The sequence below is a fragment of the Nanorana parkeri genome, unplaced genomic scaffold, assembly GCF_000935625.1.
Source record: "Nanorana parkeri isolate BGI_ZX_2015 unplaced genomic scaffold, ASM93562v1 scaffold1276, whole genome shotgun sequence".
Lineage (NCBI taxonomy): Eukaryota > Metazoa > Chordata > Amphibia > Anura > Dicroglossidae > Nanorana > Nanorana parkeri.
In genome coordinates, this window is record NW_017307544.1 from 246,238 (window position 1) to 269,753 (window position 23,516).

A 23,516-nucleotide genomic window follows, 5' to 3' on the forward strand; every position below is an offset into this window, starting at 1 on the left:
CAGCTGGCATTAAAAAAAAATACAGTACAAGCCGAGCTTGAAATACTGTTGATGTTGCTGCAGAGCTGCACAATCGAAAACAAAATCAATTCTCTCAACAAGAGGCACCTCCATCTGCTGCCTGGGGACGAAAGAGCAATGCGCTCCGACACATACTGAACTACATTGCTTGCTAGCACATCCCCATCCCCCCTTCCCTAGTACAGGTTGCCTGTATTTCCAGCTGGTCTCTGTGAATTTGCACAGCAGTTGACATATTTAAAATGACTAGTTTTTTAACATCCACGCTATCCATCTCAGAGCAGAAACATCCTTTTTACTTAATGCAGTGACCCCAGCACAACCCGGCTAAGTGTACAGACAACTAAGAACTAAAACCTTGTCCCTGGAAGGATGTGGAAGTGAGGGTGATATGTAAAAAATAAATCCATCTTCAAAAGACATGCTTTTGTATAGGTCTTGCTTTCTGTGCGTCAGCCTGTGGAAACATGCAGATTTTACATCTATACTTTGAAAGGAACATAGGTCTGTCTAGCGGAATGAAAAATGTTATTATACACATTGTGCTTCCTTGTCTATTAATAACAAGCTGTTTCCTTGTAAAGGGGGAAAAAACAAAGAATGTAATAACAGGAAGTGTAAAAATCTACCAATGGTGACTTATACATAAACCAGACAAAATTCCTTTTTAATCAGGGTAGGAAACCAAAAACAATTAAAAAAGTCAAAACCTATATCAAACTGCTTTTAAAAAAAAAAAAGTGGAATGGACTTTTGTGTCTATTTATCTATTTTAAGTGATTAAATGAAACCGTGTATTAAGAATATGTTTGTAGTAAGTGAATGTGCTGAACAGATGTCTTTGGGAAACAAACATTTAGGAGTCTATTCACTAAGCTGCCGAGGGCAGCCGAGTGAACAACCGACCCCAAGTGAAGTGAGCCCAACACTGTTCGGCTATTCACTTCAGGCTGGGACGGCCGATTTCAGCCGTACATTGGCTGAAATCAGCCGTACATCGGCTTGCAATTTTTTTATTCTGACATCGCTCAGTGTCAGAATAAAGAAAAAAAAAGACACAGCAGTGTTTCTCTCCTTGGCGGCCGGGAGCAGGAGACTCCATGGGGCGCCAGGGAGAGTTAGCTGTTTGGAGATCAGTTACCCTGGTTAGCAGGTACCAGGGACGCTGATCTCTCTGCAAGTGGCCGGAGCCAGCCGTAAGATCATGGCTGGCTCCGCCCCGCTGTCAGATAAGGCCGAAGCTGGCTCGGCCAGCCTCGGCCTTCAGCCACGCTCCGCCGAGCCGATGCATATGTGTTCGGCTCAACTGAGCCGCTCAGCCACGTTCGGGAGCTGTACAGGCTATAGTGAATAGCCCTATAGCACCCCTTCAGTTCTACTGAACCGAAGGGGTCCTGGGGCCGAAGCTAGCCGAAGGATCGGCCGAAGCTACGGCTAGATCCTTCGGCAGCTTTGTGAATAGACCCCTTAGTCTCCATTCACACTTAGGCGTCAGCGTTTCCGTGCATTTTATGTACATTGTCCCTCGCAGGGTTTGCGCGTTAGATGCGCACATACAAAGATGCATGTTTTATTGAGATTAAAATGTGATGCTGTGAATGAGCAAACGTACGCACAGAAATGTGCAAGACGCTTGCGTTACGTGATTCATGCGCTTCCATTGAAGCCTATGCAGCCAAACGTGCTGTAATCTGCCCGAAAGAAGCTCATGTACCTTTCCCAGTGTTCGGCGTTTTGCAGTTTGAGAAAAAGCTCAGGTGTGAACAGGGGCCATAGAAATGAATGGGAATTCTTGTGTTGAGAGTTTTGTCGCACTTCACTTCGAGCATCAAAACGCCCAGGTGTGAACTGGGACTTAAAGTGCACTTGTGCCCAGATTATGCACATGTAAATATTTACATTTTGAACAAGCAGTAAAATACTCTAAAACAGCCCTCACTTACCTCTGTAGCTATTGTGGAGAAATTCATCTTCAATAGTTTAAAAAAGAATCACTGAAATGACAGCTCCTCCCCCTTATTTTAACTGGCAGCACAAACATGGCAGCCTGTCAGCCTCTAACAACCAGCAGGTGATCTTTTAGGAAGAATCACTTTACAGTGCAAGCAGCTAGCAAGGTCAGTGAGGGTTTGTTTTATAGCTCTTTTATTAAGAGTATGTAAACGCTTTAATGACTATAGTCTGGGCACTGGTGCACTTTAACACAGAACAATGTTCCCAGAGCGCTATGGGTTTTTTCTAAGAGAACACAGCAAAGGTTCTTTGACAGTATGCCTCTTTAAGACCCCGTTCACATGTAGCGACATACCTTTGCAGCGGCCGGGATAACGCGACTTTCGGGGCATCGTTCCAGCGACGGTAGCGCGACCTTCTCCGTCGGGCTCCATAGGAAAAAAGCAAAATCGAGCAAAATACGCCGAAAAAAGGGTCCGGTAGAAGCGACTTGCGACGCGCGACATGGCGTTAAGACAGCTCCATTGAATAGCATTGGCCGGCGACTTCTCGCGATATCGCGTGGCAAAAATGCGCAAAATCGCGCGATACGTCGCTACATGTGAACGGGGCCTAAGATGTATGAGTTATTATAACAACGCTACTTATTTTATCTAATGATTGTTTCTAAAAAATTTGCAATTCACAAACAAATATTGCAGAGATGTGTAATCTTTATTCTTCCACATGAACTGAACGTTTATCTGCTAAAAACCTAATTTTCTCATAAATTATTTGATCTGGTGAAATCTTATTTCGTAACTACCCCAACTGTCTCCTTTTAATGCTCTCCTCTGCTAAAAGCTATTGAAACTTCCAGTTATAGGAACCCTGAAGCTGGAGTTATTTTAAGGGTGATAACCTGTGTGGTAATCTTTGTTAATTTACTTTTATATTGTTTTTTTTATAATAGTGGATAAAATGACACTGACAGCATTATTATAGCACTAGTGGTGGTAAAATGCCACTAATTACAAAGCAGATGAAATAAAGCCTGTTATGCATTGAGATTTAAAAGGTATGGGGCAGATAAGGTGTATTATCAAGGAAATAACAGCAAAAGAAGACACAAAAAAACTACTTTCTGAATTGTGTATAATGCCCAATATATAGATTCATACATTTTAAACTATTAATATATCCTAAAACGTTTTGAAAGCAGTGACAATGACCAAATTAGCACCAGCAGACGGGCATTTGGTTGATGGGGTCATAAATTCTTTGCATAGCTCTGCCCACTGTGTTCCCTATTTATAACAGCTATTTCACAGGAACAATGGTGTAGCCCAAAACAACTAATTAGGCGTTTGCTTTTACTTCCCAACAAACTGGTATACACTTAGGAAATTCCACTGTCTGTGATGTCTCACCTTACTATAGGAGTTGTAATAGACTGCGGCATAAACTGTATCTGAAAAAATAGAATTCTAAACCTTTACCAGTTGTAAATTCAGAGAGGTTTGCTTTACACTACATCTGGAATAGCAGAGCAACAGGTATCTTCACATACACTCTGCCAAGTGCTTTCAGAACCCCAAAATCAAGCAGGATATATTAAGGGAAAAGTGACATTGGCCACTTATGCCCTCATTAAACATTTGGAATAAAAGTGAGGTCCAGAAGGTTACCCAAGCTTCTCACATGAAGTCCCTATTGGCACTAAAGAGAGTCCTGACAAACTGACGGAATATATGTGCCGAAACCTCTGGCTGTCTGCTCTTCAGTCTTGTTGGTAATTTATCAACTTTAGACTGCAAAAAAGTTCACTTTTAACCCCTTCAGCTCTCGTACCTTTATACCTCTTATCGACCAGAGAATCTATCACATTTCCACTATGGGCCTGTTTATTTGGTTGATAACCTAATTAAGTTAATAAAGTAATACACAGAGGGGAATTGATAAAAATGGAGCAGACAGAATGTGGAGCAGTTGCCCATAACAACCAATCAGTTTCGCTCTTCAGTTTGTTCAGTTAAGCTATAAAAATGAAAGAGAAGCCGACTGGTTGTCATGGGCAACTTCTCCAGTTTTGATAAATTCCCCCTTTTTCATTTTTACTTGGAAGGTGTTTTTTTTTAACCTGATGTTATATGCAGATCAATGGTCACACCTCTGTACTTGTCATTTTATACATGAGTGGCTACATTTTAATAGCTGCTCCTGCTATGTAATTGTTGGTAATACCGGCGAAGGGAGCGACGGCAGGGAAGAGGAGCTGAGCGTAGCAAATTAGTGCTAGAAACCTATTGGAAGTTTCTTAGGACACATTTTCTACGTTCAAAATCCTCAAATGGTATAGCCATAAAAAATAGTTTTAACAATCATGTCATAACTTTCTGAAAAATACATGCTGCTGACCAGAAAAGGAAAATAGGATATAATGTCTTTAAAAAATAAAAGAGCTACCTATGTCTAAGGTGGATACTGAAAGAACCTGCTTAACGGGACTGTTGAGGTACAAAAGGTTAGGAACCTGACATGAATGAAAGCATTACTAGCTGTGTTAGTACAATCATTACCTTTGCTGGAGCATCAGATAAAGACATTGCAGATCATGTTAAAAGGTAATAAATGAGGTTTACAAAGAGGAAAAAGACAGAATGTTAAGAAAGTGTAGCCCATATGCACATGGACAAGTAAAAGGATTTTGATGAGAGAACTGAATAAAATATCATCTGTAACATCAATGTTGCCCTGCCAACAAGACTTTCCTGTATGCTGACAAGGAGTACAGCATTGGCTTATTTTCAAAACGTGTCCCAACTGCTTATGCTGAGCAGAAATAATTGCAAGGTTTCTCAATTCCCCTGTTTGGAAGCAATTCATAAAGCAAAGCAGACATGTAACTTTATGAACCTTTCCATAGTTTGTGTGTAGTCTTTATTCTCTCAATATATTTCACTTTCAGTTTTAAATCCCCTGTAATATGGAAACAGATAACCAAATTTGGCTGCATAAGTGGTAATACATTTTAACCTTACCTCGACAATTTAAACTTTTCTCTTAGAAAAGGTTTCCTTTAAGCCTTAAAAAACTCTGGGCAGAAATAATCTTAACCCTTGTAATAGGGTTGCAAGGGTTATATGTTAGTTTTTGTCTAGGATTGAACATAAAAAAACCATATACTCACCTGAACCTCAGAGTCAGCTGGCTGTTAGACCGGTCCCTGCAGCCTCTCTCTCCTCCTCTTGGTGTCCTCGGGTCCAATACAGTGCATTGGAAGTGATGACTCACAGGATTTTAAACCACCAGAGTGGAGGGGGAAGAGAGGCTGCAGGGACTGATTCAGCATCCTGAGGTTCAGGTGAGTGTACAGTATCTTTTTTAGGTGCGGGTTGGTATACATTTTTTTTATTTTTGTAACTAGACAAAAACGATCACCTTAACTCTTGCAGTGTGGGGATAGCAAGATGGAAACCCTTGTGACCTTCAGAAATTCAACCCTCATATTGTTCTGCTGGAGACTGTTTTCCACATCCTCTGAATGCATAGTAAGAAGTTTTACTGTGCATTGTAGCTCAAAGGATATTATGGGCATGCATTCAGAGGTATCTTTAACCATAGATATGCAGGATTCAGATGTGAATAGGTGGTCCCTGATTTCGTTCAGGTTTCATTCATTGGTGGAAAAAAAATTCCAACACACAGGGCGCAAGGGGTTCTTCACAGTCAGAGCGGTTAAGGTCTGGAACTCGCTGCCGCAGGAAGTGATCTCAGCTAAGAGTGTGGAATCATTCAAGAAACTCCTGGACGAGTTCCTCTGAGACCATAATATACAGGGGTACAGGTACGCCTAAGAGCAAAATCCCACATGGACTAATACACACGCACACACCTGCTCAAACATAAATGCATACACAATAGGTTGGACTTGATGGACTTATGTCTTTATTCAACCTCAAATACTATGTAACTCGGTCCTGTCTGATTAGACTGCACTTTAAGGCCAGGGAGTCCATCTTAGTCATTATGGTGGTTTTGCTGGCTTGTATATCAGCCAGGATGGCAGCAGTGGGTGAGGGCTCAGAAAGTACCTTGCTCTGTGGGGAGGTTTGGGCTCCAGGGCATCCTCCTCAACCGCTTCACTGGTCTGTCTGGGTAGTTGAAGAGACAGCGGACTCAGACTCAGGATAGAATGACAAGATGTCAGCTGTCCATTTAGTGTAAAAATAGGATTTTGGTACTCACCGTAAAATCCTTTTCTCTCCGTTCATTGAAGGACACAGGGAACAGATCGGAGATCATGTACTGTAGAGTAATATCGCCACCTGCAGGAGAAGGACGCTAGGCACAAAAAAACTAAAGACCAATTACAGCCTAGGGGCGGCCCCTGCCGGACTTTTATCTGGCTTATCTGTCTGTGGCATCAATAAGCATCTTCTGGTCAGCATAGGAAGAACAGGACTGAGTCCCGGGTGCTTGGGGAGTTTGCTGAACAGGTTGGAGATAAAAAGAGATTGGAACCAGGATCATATTGTCGGTGAGAGCATCTTTCAGGCACCTCTGGGTGCCCCAGGCTGGCCCATAAATTATATATTTTAACCATTTTTGTTTTTCAAATAATTTTATTACTATCACAAAAGGGCAGTGCAGATTGGGAGGACAGAGAGCTGCCACAAGGGTCTGACAAACTGAACCAGGAAGTGCTCAGAGCGGAGCCTTTCTGTGGTCATGCAGACTATATAAGATAGGTACATAAAGGCAGCTGTGAAGACTGGCATTAAAGTTAATCTATTTCCTTGACCTGCCTTGGCAGAGCACAGGTTTACTTTAAGCTTAAGTATATTACAAATGTTATTGATCATGTTAAATATTATGGACAGACAAACTTGAGAACACTAGTATACATTATATATTATACAGTACTGTAATTAATTATATGCTGGCAAAAGAAATTAAACAATATCAGAGAAAAATCAAGTGGACAGATGAGAATGAGACGTAAAAAAAGAAAAGAAACAAAAATTACCTGGGTCTCCACCCCTTGCTCCAGTAAACGTTTGGCTTGGTTTTCTACTTCTAGACGAGCTCTACCAATGAACAGCAGATCATTCTCGATAACTTCTATTCCTGAGAGATCCATGCCTTGAGAAAGGTAATCTGCAATAGGGAACAGATATTTGCTATTATAACAAAGTAACACGATAAACATAACAATTAAAGCCATAGTCCATAGTGGATCAGGGGAGCAATGATCTGGTTCCTGCGGACTCTTCCTCCTATCGCTGTCCGTGCCAAGGTATGGACATTCAGTAACAGGGACGGGAGAATGAATGAATGGGTGACATCACCACAGTCATATTCCATTGAGAACTACGAATCCCTCTACCGTGGTGGACGATGGGTAGTTTCTCCATTTACAGATTGTGTCAAAGGATCTGTGAATGGATGACGTCGCTGTGCCACCATTATCAGATAATGGTCTAAAATGTAAACTTAAACTGTGAAGAACTTTTCAACATTTCTGCAAACTGTAAAGATGACATCTCTGTTTTCCCAGTTCAGCTTTGTAGCTTTTGGTGTTATCTCACAATCCTAATCATTGGACAATAAACAAGTATAATCACCTCTGTTCAATTAACAGGTAAGTGACCTAGGAAATAATAGTTATTTCCCAGCTATACAGTGTAGCAGCTCTAGGAATTTAAAGTTATATTGAAAACTACCCTTATCAACAAAAGTTGAGTTTAGCCCTGCTCCTCCCACCTCCCAACCTTATCTATTGTTTAGTGAGGCCCCCAATCACATTTAAGGACCATGAGTGAGGCTGTAGACATTGGTGAGAGTGAGACACAGCTCAAACTTACACTTCTACAATGAGGATGACTTGACTAAGTTACGATGCAGCGGCTAAAAAAAAAAATCAAAAATACTATCATATGAGCAGACAACTTTGCTATTTTGCATGCATGAAAGGAACCGCAAAGTCATGTCTAACCCAAAAGGAACATTCAAAAACATGCTATTCCTAATGAACATATTATCTGTAATAAACATCCTTATTATTTCGGTAAAAAGGTGTAATTATTAAAATGTGTTACATCACCAAGAAACGTTTAGGTATCGCTAATAATTAAATGAAAAAAAAAAAGAAATAAATATCACATTTAATTCAAAGGAAGAGATTGTATTAGATTGTATTGTATTCTTCTACTATTCACGGGAGATGGCCTCAACCAGCATTACAATGAACAGGCTGTTACACTGAATATATAAAGAAACCCAGTCATTGTATAATGACATCTAAAAACCAAATCATTTTATCTTTCACTGCTGACAGCAATACAGCCTTTTTATTTCTTAGAATTGTCAGGTACAACTCAAAGGAGTTGGTGCGATTGGTGATAAAACAACCACTTAAGGAAGCACTTATTCAGTGATGCCATTTGTCACAAAATCGATACATCAGACAAAAAAAAAGCAACAAAAAGAAATATTTATAAAAGACCCATACCTACTTCATACAGCAACAGCAACACGTTCCCTATTTTTCAGAAGGCTGAAGGTGAGTTACAAAATGGTACTTTTTTTTTTTTTTAAAGGTTAAAGATACAAATTACGTTGTTAAAGAGAAACCCCAGTAAAGAAACATATTTACAACAGAGTTGTATAATATGATGCTATATGCTCTTGGCTTAGTTTGGCTGCAAATTACTTTCTGTCCAAGTGTGTATTTTCCACAGTAAGATGGGAGTAATGTATGGAAGTACTTTTTCTGTGACTATTCCGTTGTTTAAACGTCCACATATACCAGCAGATTGTCAGGCAGGGTGCATTTAATGCTGGAGATGCAAAATGTTTGCAGGGCAGAATGGGGCAGTTCCACGAATAAAACGATATAGTGCTTTGTATTATTTGTAGTTTTAAAGACTGAGTGGGAAGAGTTGTTTGTATGCTAAAAAAGAGTTGTTGAGCACCAACGGTTAGCAACATCTCAGACTTATTATGGGGCACTTTGTAAAATGCCATACGAAAGATCTTTTATCACTTGACTTTCAGATGGCACCACTAAAAGTTGCAGTGTGCTCCATAATAAATCTATGAAAGGAGAATTAGAGGCCCTGGTTTTGTCACTGATAAAAGTATCTCTAGTACTTTACAATTGGCTGGTACATGAATAGTAAAGCTTATCTTATCTATTCAGTTAGCCTTGTGTGTGGTGGGCCAAAACCAATGCATCTGACAAAGCATTTAGAAGTGGCACAGTGAGCATTATGATTGAGGTCACTACACTTTCACCTCTATCTACAGCTCTACTTCTTCTCTTCTGTAGGCAATTACTGTAGCCAGCAAGTATAATACATGCAGGTGACCCAATGAATGTACACACACCACAGTTGCTTTGTTGACTAATATTCAAGGGTCTTAATTTTTGATGGTACCTTAAATCACATGTCTGAGGTAAACATTTATATTGATAACATGAGATTACCACATAAGTTCAACATCTGTTTAAATGTGTGGCACTAAGCCCTTTCCCCTCCTGGCACCAAACCCTCCCACTATTAAACAACTGATGCTAGAGACTCTACTGCCTACTGAGGTTAGGTGGCAGGGATGAGGCTTACCACCAAAAGGGATAAGCTTAATTTAGATTGGGACTGGAGACCATACATGCTGACTTTGGGTCACGGGAGTACATTCATAAATGTACTCCTGTGACCCAAAAGAGAACTACAGCCAAAAAAAAAAGGTTTGGCTATAGCTCTCTTTTAATAGTGCATGTCTAATGAACCCTCCAAAGATACATTTCCATGGTACCAGCTTTGCTTTCTTTATTAACAGGGTACACTTGGAATTTGTATTGATTTGATCTAAATGTCCTGATATTTGCCCTGCTCCATTACAAAGGTTCAGTGCCCAGAGTTAACATTTTGTATGAGAACACAGAACTTCGACACCATGACAATTGCATTTGCTTATGGATACTTTTTAGTAGCATAGTCTTTTCTCGATTTTTGCTCTTTGAGTCTATTCCATAAACCAGTGTTAACAGCAGAGCTTGAAATATCAAATGACAAAACAACTTCAGGATGTCTTTTAGCTTCACATTTACAGATGAAAGGAGTCCTGAAAATCCCTTGTGATACACTGAATTGTGTCAAAGAGGTTTATGTCTCTATCTGTCTGTTACGTAAGGGTATTTCTTATTCCCCTGGCAGATACCTTCCAAGCTAAGCACCAGAAAATCCTACTGAGGAAGCTGGTACATTAGGCTACTGTAAAGGCAAAGGGTTGTGCACAGATTCATCATTAAGATAAAGGAATCATCTGCTGAGCAGGCAGAAACGTCACATAGCTAACACGTTAAATCCTAACTCCAGTCTCAAACTGTGAAAAGTACAGAACTTTGGTCAGGTTTTTATTGTAGTCTACTACTCCACTGGGGAGATTTCTCATCAATTTCCTATCCCTGTGATAACAGGATAACAAAAAGGTGCAATAAGGGTCACTGTAACAGGAAAGCATAAACAGCAATGGAAACTTCACAGGAGGTCCTAACCGTTCCTTGTTGGAGAGATTTCTCTTAACTTCCAGCCTCTCTGATCCTCAATCATTACCACAGGAAATTACATTTTCTTTAGGAGGTCAACTTCTGAAATAAGTTGTGAAAGAATAATGGGCAAAGGAAAAAGGAGCCCCATTTCACCCTCAGTCTACACATAACAGGTCAGGTGCACTATCTTGTACTGCAATGGGGTGAGCTGCAAGATCATATAGAGGTAAATGTAAGTGTCACGGTCTAGGGACCGGGGCACTAGGGTATGTGAGCTCCGGGGTTTGCGGAGTTGGTAGGAGTCACAGATAGGAGGGATATTGGGGATGTTGGTCACAGGGAGAGAGGAACTTATGGTCTGTGCGTTTTCAGGACGCACTAGAGGCGCAGAATCTAAGAAGGGCCAGTTATTCGACAGAGCCTCTAGTGGTGAGGATGATTGGCTGCTGGACACCTTCCAGGTTGCGGCCCTCTAGCGCACCCACACAGACGCAAAGGACAAGTTGAAGCAGCAGGGAACTGGATAGAAACAAAGGTAGGGAAGGAACTTGCAACCAAGTGGAGGAAAATAGGAACGGTGGCAGACAATGAGAGAGAGAGAGAGAGAGAGAGAGAGAGAGAGAAAGTCACAAGCAAAGGTGCAAAACGCACAGCAAAACAGTAGAGTATACTGAAGAGGGTAGATAAGCAAGGACACCCGGGAAGCTTAGGTAGCTTAGAGGCACACCTAGGAGCAGGAAGGTGTAACATACAAAAGTAAAGAAGAGATGTGCATTGCACATGCATACAAAGAAGCAGGATAACAGAGGGAAAAGTACATAAAGAAGCACAAAGAGATATATGCACACAGGGGATGTGCAGACAAAGACTAATCCAGCACAGCCCCAAGGTAAGAGAGGTGCACAGAAGGGGTGACAGTGAAGCATAGGAGGATACACTGGAAGGTAAGTGACGGAGTTAAAGTACAACAATGCAGTAAATAGGAGGAAGCAAACAGACAAAGACTAGAGAGGGAAAACTGAGAAGTGATGCAATGAAGGCAGTATAGAGAGACTCACCGCACACAGGTGAAAGCAATTAAGGTCTGCAGCAATATACTAAATGTAACCACTGCAATACTATAGTAGGGGCGCAAGGAGCAAACCAGGGGATAACGCCAAACAGGGATACCAGCTGGTACAGGGAAGCCAAAGGCACAAACATCCAATAATAAGCGCAGGGAATAAGATCCCAAAGATAGTTAGAGCCACAAGGGGTACGGAACAAGGCATAAGACTTGTTGCTCGCACCATGAGCAACAAGTGAGGAAATCCTAAATAGGGGAGGAGGAAAGCAGATTGGCTGCAGCCTTGTGAGACATAATAGGCTGACAGCCCAGAACCAGGGAGCAAAGCAAAAATGCGGCACAGATTTCCGGATATTGTGACAGTAAGTAGGTATATTTTGAAGATGGCTAATTGTTTTATATGGGAAAGTGCTTGTGTCATATTCTAGGAGACCTTTGTTCAATTGTCTGCTATATGTTAAATACTGTATGTCAGGTCCAGTGGACATGACGCTATGACTTATTGTAAATATGTTGTTAATCAGTGTGACTGGGGGTAGTAGGCACGTGACTTTACCTTCCCGCAGAGGTGACAAGATGATGGAGTTGCAAGGGTTAACCAGTCATCTCTTCAATGAGAGATGACTGGAATACCTTAAAGTGTAAATGAGATTTATATAACATTAATTCATTAATACAAAGCCTGCCGTGATTGGCTCAGCGCTGACGGAGGACACAGCGGGGATCGTGGACAAGGTAAGAGACTGTAATTACGAGTGTGGCTCGGGGTTACCGCTTATGGTGCTGAAAATTAACCCCGAGCCACACTCGGGAATATCGCCATGGATGTTAGTGGGTGCATTTAAACATTATTTTGGGCTATACTCATCTTATACGACGAGTATAGCCCAAAACCTATATTTTAACACAAAAAGTAGGGGGTCATCTTATATGCCAGCAAATATGGTAATTCTTTACCTTGCATGCATCCGGCTAAATTTAAGTTTCGGGTGTCTTTACCAGTTACTCTGAGGATTATATACTAAATTGGGAATTAAATGTTTAACCAGGTTCGGTGGCAGCGTTCTTTAGATTAGACGAAGTGTATGGTGCGTAAGTGGGACTTTTAATAATTAATTCCTGGTCTAGTGAAGACAGATAGTGAACCCTCTTTGAACCCTCTTACAACCTAAATAAGTCACGTGGCCGCTGGCAGTAGTGTGCATACGTGACACTGTACATGCAACAACTGCAAAGGAGCCTACAAAATTTAGCACAAGCATTTGACTAAACAGGGCAAGGGTAAGTTCATGCATAGGGTAAAGACAGTTCGGACATACCTACTATATTCATACGAATATGAAGTGTCTGGTGTAAAATAGAAATAACATTATGCAGTTAAATTAGACACACGCATATGCACCAAAGAATATCTGACCAAATAAAGGTAAAACAAGTTTTCTGCACAGGGTGTATTCTGCATGATAGGCTCCTGGCTTGCTTTTTCTCTCTTGACAGTCTCACAGGTCAGCCTCCCCAATCTGATTTTGATACCCATCTGTTCAGGCAAAGACAAGCCTGGACACACAATTAGTAGAAGTGTATTCTACTAATACAATGCCCCTGCCTCGCAGCTGCGCAGGTGAATGTAGACCTATTTTGATGTAGATTGCATTTGGGACAGCATGGATGTGTATCCATTGTGCACTGAAAATACCCAGCTGCTGTGAAAATCAGCCACCATGCAGTATAAGCGTGCCACACAGTATGTTTAATTTTAAATCACTACTTGTACATACTTAAAGTCAATAGCTAATCTTTTTTATGGATACATTGTATAACAAATGTTATGAAACCTATTTGAAATAAATGGAAATATCAGGTGCTATAATTCAAGGACACAATAAAGCAAATTTTAATATATTCATGGTTCCCCTTATCCCAAACTGCTTTTTGATAGCAATACAACTCTTTATTAAATGCTATCAAACAGAGATTGTGCTCTATTATGTCAGTCAGGCAAGAGGCTGAATGAGAAGAATGTGTCTACAAATATAAATGATTGTCTTTCAAAAGTAAGACTACTTTGCATGATCACTTATAGCAAGTATTTCTCAAGATAACTAATGAGGTGGTATAAATCTTAGCAATTTCTGAAATTTACCACTGTGTTAATATGCTTCCACTTTAGATTCAATGGCTCTATTATTCTTCTTAAATATAGGGGAATAGTAAGGACCATCATTTATTATGTTTTACTGAAATATAAGGCAACTAGCAGGCTAAATTACTGTAAAAAGTTCTACTGGCCCCTTTACATCTCTGTGTTATTTATTACCGGAATGTATATAGCGCTGACAATTTACGCAGTGCTTTTCATAGTGCACATTCACATCAGTCCCTGCCCTCGAGGAGCGTACAATCAAAAGGTGTGTCTATCTCACACACAGAAGTGGGAAAAATAGGAACAAGAACCAATTAACCTCCCAGCATATCTGTGGAGTGTGGGAGGAAACCGGAGTACCCGGAGGAAACCCAGGCAAACACAGGGAGAACATTTAAACTCCTTGCAGATAGTGTCCTGACCAGGATTTGAACCGGGGACCCTCAAGGCAAAGCAAAAGTGCTAACCACTATGCTACTGTGCTGCCCCACTGTCTTAATAAATTGTACATCTAAACCATCTGTAGCTAAACTTCGTCCCTCCAACTGTGGTGAAAGGCCCATTAGTCTTTGAAAGCCTCTGAGAGCCACAAGCATGACTCCCAATACATTAAAATTACCATGTGTTCAGGTTTTATGTAACAAGTGTTGCAGTCAGATAGCAAAGACAATATGAATGCTTTATTTTTACAGACAAAGTCCAAGAGCTCTGCTGTCCCCCTAAAAGTACCAATACAAATACTGACTTTATGAAAGTCAATATTTACATATTCTCCTACCTAAACAGGCCACTGCTAAGGCCTGGTAATAGGTAGCTCAGTCACTGAGCACTGAACTGTGGTATGCGGAAGTAGCTATGCCTATTTTGCAGCACACAAACACAGACTGCAGATCTGCTTCAAAGCTTGACTCTGGGAAAAAATACATTATAAAAATGATCCTTGCATTGGGGCTCCATGCTTGTTTTGTCTAAGGGGGAACAGAAAAAAAAACTTAACTTATTCCATGCTGCCCCGACAGTCAGCACTCTTCTCCGTTCTGTAACACTATGGGTTGTAGGTATAACCTCTGCGTCTTCACTTACAGTGCAGGGCTGCTGGTCCTGCATTGTATGTGATGATATTGAAGTGCCCACGACTGACAGAACGGCAAAGGAAAGTGCCTTTAGGGGACAGGTCATGCAGCTGGAAGGAAGCCTGCAGGAGTTAGGAATAAGGTAATTATCGTTACTTTTTGGGTTCCTCTAGACAAAAAAAAAAAATCTAATTCTTACAGTGCAGAGGGAGCATACTGCAATACTCATTTTCCCCAGAGTTTAGTTTTAAGTAATTGAAATAATACTTTAAGAAAACAGAACTTTGTTTTTATAGTCCAGGCATCTTTTGATTTACAAACCTAATTTAGGCTTATTCTGTGTGGCAGTACAATGGTGATGTGTATAGCAGTAACCCTTAGAAATCAGTAAGACATGTTCTTATAACCAGTGTGACTACATTAAATTATAATTTGATTTATTATCTATAGGTTACTGAACACTACACATTACCACTGCTTCTTCCAAGATTGTATTAAAAAATTCCAACTAGGGCAGATTATATTCCACCTATGACTTTAGCAAGGCTATCAACCAGGCAAAAATGACCGTATGACCTATATTGTATCAGTATTCATTCAATTTAAAGGTAAAGTCTACATGCAACACTCTTCATGTGCATTTCTGTCCATGTATAACAGCCTGATGAGCAAACATAGCACCTTGACACATATCTACTATATACACAAGTATATAAATATTCAATTTCTAAAATACTGAAACCAGTTAAAAATCATTTCAGAAATAACTAGTGGATTAGTTAAAAGTTCATAATCTCGTATACATTTATTTAACCGTTCTGCAATGTACTGTATTCGTTGAGCTTTTGGCTGTTATTATATAGATTTTTGTGTTATACGTTGCCCTGATTTTGTATATTTTATTTGTTGTAATAAAGACGTTTTGAATATAAAAAAAGTTCCTATTTGCAGGGAAATACACATATTAAGCAAATCTATTTATTTTATTAAATTTTAAAAAACAATGTAACACCATTATTTGTATTTAAAAATGTGAATATTAGTTTTTAGCACCTAATAACTGAAATCAAATAATTCAATAATTGTTACTATTTTTTTTAAAGATTTTGCCACCTGTGCTCAATTAGAGCCCTTCCTCCTAGCTTTGGCTGAAGCAGAGGAGGAGGATGCGAAAAATCTGCTACTTCAATTAGTAAAAAAAAAAGCTTCAATAATAAGCTTCCATAATAAAGATGGTTTTGTGGTTGTGGTTTTTAATTTAAGGGAATTCTCAATTTAAAAGCAGCTTCATGACATTTGACAAAACAAATGCAAAATGAGTGGTTGCCATATGCCCTTGATCACATCCATACTCACACATGAAGGTGTCAGAAAGGCGTATTGCATGCCTTGCCAACAGCAAACAATCAACTTCCTGCACTGTGATCATGGAAGCTAAAATCTGACTGGTAACTATGAATAACAGAAAATCCTTTAGAATCTTTAAGCATACAGCGCCTGCTATTAGATGTCAAATAGGGGAGCATGTATAGCGCAGCTAACCTTCCATGTGAGCTAAAAAATAGAATGGGTGGATCTCAGCAGGCACTAGATTCTATTTACCTTTATGACTACAGCAGGTGTTCTCAGATTTCCAACAACTAAAAATGATTGGCCTATACATACTGGAGCCATGGCATAATGCCCCCAAACATAGCACAAATTCAGAGAACATATTTACATAATCAAACTGATGATCTTATCTTATTATAACTTCATATCAAACTTTAGTCTTCATTTATTTAATAAGTATTTAATAAGTGTCTGCAGAGCTCAGGCCAGTAGTCTCCAAGAGCTTGCTAAATGCCTGCTGATGCCTGTTACATAGCTAGGTTTAAAAAATGAAAATGTCAGCTAGGTTGGGAAAAAATGTGCAGAACCCTAATCACATAGAGACCATTATAAAGCGTGGTCCAATTTATACTAACAGAGAAAGAAATCTTCCCGATCGCCAACACCACATCAGATAACTCCTTTAACCACTTCAAGACCAGGTGTTTAGACCCCCTTCCTGGCCAGGCCATTTTTCAGTGTTCAGCGCTGCAGTACTTTGACTGACGTTTATTCCGTCATGCAACGCTGTACTGAAATTAATTTTATACCATTTTTTTGGGACAGATAGAGCTTTATTTTGGTGGTATTTAAACACCACTGGGGGTTTTATTTTTTATTATAATTAGGAATTTTTTTTTACATTATGTTAGGAAACACTTATTATTACCCAGTTTTTTGGTAAACTATAAAAGATCGGATCACGTCAGGTAAATAGACACCAAACATGTCAAGCTTTAAAATTGCGCGCACCCGTGAAATCGCAGAAAACTACCATACCCAAAATTGGCCATAGGTGGCACTTTAAAGCTTTTACTGCTCATCAGTTTAGTGTTATCAGTGATTGATGGCCCTAGACTTATTGCTCTCACTCGGATGTTCGCGGCGATATGTAACATGTGCGGCGTAATGGGCGCAACCGTCTTTTTTGCATGTATGGGTGGGGACTTAAACATTTTTTTTGTTTTTTTAATTCTTGCCCGAAGGCTTGACAAAGAGGCTGTGCCTCGAAACGCGTAGCCGTCACGATACAGCGAGCCCGTCTCTGCACAGCTTCCACCCACTCAGACGTCCTGTCGATACTCTGCCCACTGATCTGACTCCACTATACCGAACACAGCCGTTCGCGGTCCTCCCTCCATAGCCGCCGTGGCCCGGCTTGGCCAGCCGTGCACGCGTGCCGCTAGGATCTTTCACAGCGCCCCCTCATCCATACACTGCTGCAGTATTCTACTTTGGACTCCCTCTGAATACCGGTCATTGTTTCACCATCCTTGACACATTTGCAGACTTCCAACCGTAAGTTACATATATTTGTTCTTTCTCTTATGAATAGATGCCACTTAATACAAGTTTTCTCTAGGTAGTAGCGCTCTCTCTTTTGTTTTTTTCTGTTTTAAATTTTGGGGGGGAACTTAAATTTTTTTTTACTTTTTTTTCCCCCACTAAAACTTTATTGCTATCACATACAGGGGCTAATAAACCCCCCCTATGTGATAGCAAAATATGTGACAGGTCCTCTTTATGGGGACATCAGGGGTCTCCAAGACCCCTAATGTCACCTAGGACCCCCCAAAAGAAGCTGATGAAGCACAGATCTGCTCCATCAGCTTCTTTCCAGCTTCTGAAGCTGGAGAGTGACACAAGAATGCGGAAGTGATGTATTATACAACACGTCCGCACTCTTGCAGAGGAGAGGGGACCGGAGGGAGCTCGTGTACCGAGCTCCCTCTGATCCCCTGTGACACAGGGGACATGCTGATCCTGGGCTCACACCTGAGCCCAGGATCAGCGGGACAACGGCGGGGGGCACAGAGGGGGTGGACACACCGATCGGCACCCCATACATGCGATCCGCTCTAAAGCCGGCGGATCGCTTGTATGGTAACAGGGATCGCTGTTTCCCAACGGCAATTTCCTGCTCGGGGCGTGTCTGAGCGGACGTCTAAAGACGCCCGCTCAGTTCTAGAGAGCTCCGGGCCCGCCGTTTTTCTACTACGGCCGGCCCGGAGGCAGTTAATCAACATTCAACAATATCTATTGTGAATATTAGTAACCACTGATTTATTTATTTTTTTCTGTGGAAGACTATTCCACATGTTCACATTTCTTACAGTAAAGACCTGTTTTGTCTGTGAAGGATGAACCTCTTTTTCAGAATATAGCTCGCGGTATACTGAGCTTTGGGTCACGGGAGGACGCTAGTTTGTGTTTTTCCCCCAATGGGAAAAACACTTACCCCATAGTTCACCTTTAATCTTCTCTAGGTAAATTAAATTCTACTCCATTAACTTTTCTTCATACCGGAGGTTCTCTGTGCCCTTATTAATTTGATTGCCTTCTTTGCACTTTTACCTGTTGCCCCTTTAGTGAATTGATGCCTAAAATTAAATTGCATAGTGAAAATTAGAATTATCTTATGTTTTCTATAGGGTCCTAATTGTGTCTCTTTCTCTCCCAAGTCATTGCATTTTTCAATAACAGAAATTATTATGCTTGCTCTAAAAGTTGTTAGTAAGTCTATAAATTACCAGGCCACCCAGATCGTCATAATCCATTCAAAATCACCCTTCCTAGATTTTAGAATGAATGTATGTTTTATGCTCGCATATGCAAATGTAGCATTTATCAACATTACACCTTATTTGCCATGTAGTTGTCCAATCAATTCTATATACTACTATATTACTTTAATAACAAAATGGCATAGAAGCCCAGTATGACAATAGTTTAAAGTAAACAAAATACAAACATTACTGTTTTAGGCCAGATAAACACCAATTCAATTTTTCTTCCATACAGCTAGGTCCTTCCTTCCAATAATTATGTATTCTGAGAGTAAACGTGATTGGATATAAATTGTATTGAGTGTTTAGTTAGGCCTTTGTGCTATTTAGTTATTGGTCATTTGTAACAATCTAGCTGATCAGTTTATAATTTAGAAAATTGAACTAGTATGTAGCCAGCTACAAATAAATAATAGGAACCAAAATAAAATGTTTTTTTTTCCTGGCTCTCATTGTTAGAGCAGATCTCAAATTAATAAGTTAGAATGGGATATCTTCGACACTTCTTCCCACAGACAGTGTTTGCATAAAAAGGTCTTCTGTAGCTATCAGATGCTGTATAGGGGTGCGTATGTGAGTTCACAGACTTGGGTCCTGTCCCTCATATCCCTACACAAACTGTGGCAGGGAAGTGAAATGCTTATGTAAAGGTTCAGTAGTACATATTTAGAGATGTGATTCCTTCCACAGAGACTTGATTCTTCTATTCAACCTTGCACAAATATGTGGATATATTTTGTGAAGAACACAGCCTGAGCTAAGGTAACACAAGAGAGCTAAAGAATAGCTACTTGCAAACCCTGCTGTGCATACCCTGTATAATCATCTAGTAATATAAAGTTATTGTGACTCAACTGACTCTAAACCTTTATCCAAGATAAAACAGTCATGCAGGCTGTAAGAAAACTGCTTAGAAACAGGCAAGGCATAAACAACGCTCAGCTCTTTTGTTACCCATTGAGAGCAATGGGTAGCTTTACTCTTTGGTTCAAAGAGAAACTCGAGTCAAAACTTTGAGGATTAATAAAAATGTAAGGTTTTCATTGCTGTCCCCATCAAGGATATTTTTCTACCTGTACTGGAGACATGACAGAAAGTGAAAGGAAACATTTTAAAAGTAGGGAGCAAGTCTATGTTTCCAGAATGGGTACACCCATTGTGAGAAATCGCCTCACAAACTTTGATTTCCCATCACACTTTCTTCCTGTGATTACTGTCTCTGGAACAGGAACTGTGGATGAATCTCTCAGACATTTACGGCAAAAAAACCTGGCAGACATTTAACACTAACCCAACTTACATTTGTGCAAACCTACTAGCCTTTAATTGTAAATGAAGAGCTCCTTTGCCTTTTCCCTTCATAAAAAGAGCCTTGGTTTTTACATCTCTCAAACCCAGCCTTGCACATCATTAACCATATACTGGAATGCTCTATGTCACTGTATTCTTCTAATTAAAACACAGTTCTTCATTAAGGCCTGCTACACAAAGCACCAAAATCCACTGTGGGTTAATTTAACATACTACAAAGTGACAGCAGCCCTCTCATGGGGTATCTATCTTCTCAAGTGTATGTTGATTAGAGGAGAGATTAGCACCCCAGTACCAGCTAAGTCAATCGAGTGAAACAGAATTCTTGCAGATAAATACTTCTCCTAGAATTATGTGCAGCTGCCTGTTAAAAAAGAAATCATGCAGTTCACCTCTCCCGCAGAGGTGCGTGTTCTCCCAGAGCGAACAACTGGAATTCCTACAAACGTCTGCAGAATGTAAACTATTTTGTATAGAGGGAAAAGAGCAGTATGAAAGGGCATCATACACAATACCCTAAAGCAGGTGTCAAACTCAAGGCCCAGGGGCTGAATCCGGCCCACCAGGCCATTTCCTAGACTTCTAATTTCAGATCTAGGTATTAAGTTATTACTAAAACCAGTGATAATCAAATGCAGAGGCAATTATGATAAAGATTAGATACATTTATATAGTCTTACAAATACCTTTGAGGGCAACCATAATGTTGATGCGGCCCACGATTAAATTGAGTTTGACACCCCTGGAACGATGGACAGAATGTGATAGGGATGTTACAAGAACAGCAGGTCTGTGTCATAGCTGTCAGTTATAAAGCAATTTAGAAAAACATGTTAGGAGACTACTACTATAAACAACGAAGATACTTCAAATAATCACAATCATGATCATGCACCAAATGTCAAGAAGAGTCAGCACCTGGCTTCTTACATGTCTTGGATGTTCCAACAGAAATATCTGCCTGCAATAAAATTCCACTCTTCCTCTCCACATAAATTTGGGTTGTTTTTACTGGCTTTTGCAAATTCCATACCTCCTAAAAAAAATGTTTTTAAAAATCCAAGCGGGTGAGTGGGAACCAGCCATAAAGCCACAGCAGATGCTCAAAATCTCCCCTTTAAAGTAACACTAAACTCAGGAGTTACATCTTAAAAATGGATTCAAGTACCTCAACTATTACCAAATATTTAGCTTATCTGTACATCTAAAATATTTAGCTTATCTGTACAAGTGGCTACTTTTCTTCCCCATAGTCGCTATATGCGTTGTAAAGTAGCCACCGCTCCAAGCTCACTCCTGTGATGGACTACAATCTCAATACAAATCAGTAAAATAAAGGTGAGATTGTAGTCCTTAAGAGGAGGGAGCTTGGAGTGGTGGCTACTATACAACACACACAGGGACTATGGGGAACAAAAGTAGCCCCCCTCCAGAAGGAAGAACAGTGTCAGCATGAATTCAGAGATTTGTTAATAGTTAAAGTACTTGAATTAATTTTTAAGATTTAACTCCTGAGTTTAGTGTCACTGTAAAAATCTCAGAATATAGAAAATAATGTCAACATATGTAGCTTTGGTTATATGACCCCCTTTCATATTGCTGAAGTGGCATTTATGAAGTGATCTCCATTGTCTAAAATATTAACATAAATTGTTTAAATATTGATGTTACATGCCTATTTAGCCATTTAAACCCAGTCATAATCCAAATTAATTTCTTATCTCTGCCCAGGTGGTGACCGGATTCATCCAAACCCACACAACTGAGAGGACCAAGTAAACGCCCTCTTTAAAAGGAGAACTATGGGGTCAGGGCTTTTCCCCATAGTTCTCCTTAGGGTAATGGGAGGACACAAACTAGCGTCCTCCCGTCACTCTAAGCTCAGTAAACCGCGAGCTACAGCTTGCGGTATACTGGAGACGCCGCAGTCGGAGCGGATCCCGACATCGATGTCGAGATCCGCCCAGCTGCGTGACTGACAGCTGGCTCTGCCTATCTAGAGGCAGAGCCAGCTCTACCCGCCCCCTCCCCCGTCCGATCCACCAGTCAGCGCTGGCGGATAGGAGCGGGAAGGGGGGAATCCAACCCCTCCCCTGTCACGGCCGCAAGCCGTGACAGGATCGAGAGTTGAGCGAACACTGGTATGTGTTCACTCGCCTCCCGATCTACTGAGCCGACCTATGACAGTCTCATTGTCATAGGTCGGCTAGAACTACCATGTTTGCCCGAAAATAAGACACTGCCTTATATTTTTTTGGGCTAAAAAAAAAAAAACACACTAGGTCTTATTTTCGGGGTAGGTCTTATTTTTTTTTTTAATGTACAACAATCCACACTTATTCATGTAGAAAAGTCTACATGTACTCATGTACAAAAAATATGGTGATCAGGGGTACCGTACCTTTCCACAAGCAATTTGCTAACCAATCACTGGCCAGAATGAGCAAAGCGCGCTTTCACTGTCGATTCCTCACAGGCGGAGTGCATTTAGTATCTCTCCGCATGTGACAGGAGTCGGCACTATAGAGGAGTCATCGGCTTATGCGGCTCTGCTCCCTCCGGTGCCGCCTCGCTTCCTCTAGCGCTGGCTTCGTTGGCACCGCTGATTCTCTCCTGCCTCTCCCGTGGCTCTTCAAGTTCCCTCTTATGTCATCACCGGCCCTGGGAATGGTCACAACTAGGTCTTATCTTCGGGGTAGGTCTTATATTTTAGCAATTCCCAAAAATAGTACTAGGTCTTATTTCCGGGGTAGGTCTTATTTTCGTGGGAAACGGTATGAGGTGAGTGAAAAGCACTCACCTCATAGTTCTCCTTTGAAGAGAGAGCTATTCAGTGGTATTTTCTGCTCACAGTCTGATTTATGTGCTGCCCTCTGAATATGACATGCATTCTTTAAGTTTCAGAGCCTTCAATATTTCATACTCATGGAGCAAACTTAACAATTAAACATAGCTGTCAATAAAAGCTGTAAATTCTCATTATAACTAGCAAAACAGCTTTGTGGTTTCAGGCTATGGATGAAAACACAGACTTCATGTTGCATGTACCATAGTAAGCAAATCCCAGCGTATACATATTATATGGATCTGCAAGTTTTCCACAAAAATATTGAACTGAGCACTGTAGTTATGCTCGTGGGTGAAATGCATTAACTGATTTATGTAATCACTATCATATTGTGATAAGGAGACTTCAGTTCCAGGACAAAAGTTTGTGTTTTTTAATAGAAGAAAGAAAAGAAAATTGTTTAATGTG

At 40.5% G+C, this 23,516-nt stretch overlaps 1 protein-coding gene across 2 annotated transcripts in view; it reads right to left on the reverse strand.

Moving 5' to 3' along the window:
- Positions 1-23,516, reverse strand: part of COG5 (component of oligomeric golgi complex 5) — a 244,561-nt gene that overhangs the window by 123,084 nt on the left and 97,961 nt on the right. For both annotated transcript variants that reach the window (XM_018569023.1, XM_018569022.1), the window contains exon 7: positions 6,983-7,113. In XM_018569023.1, coding sequence (XP_018424525.1) covers positions 6,983-7,113 — 131 coding nt within the window. The remainder of the gene's footprint in view (positions 1-6,982; positions 7,114-23,516) is intronic.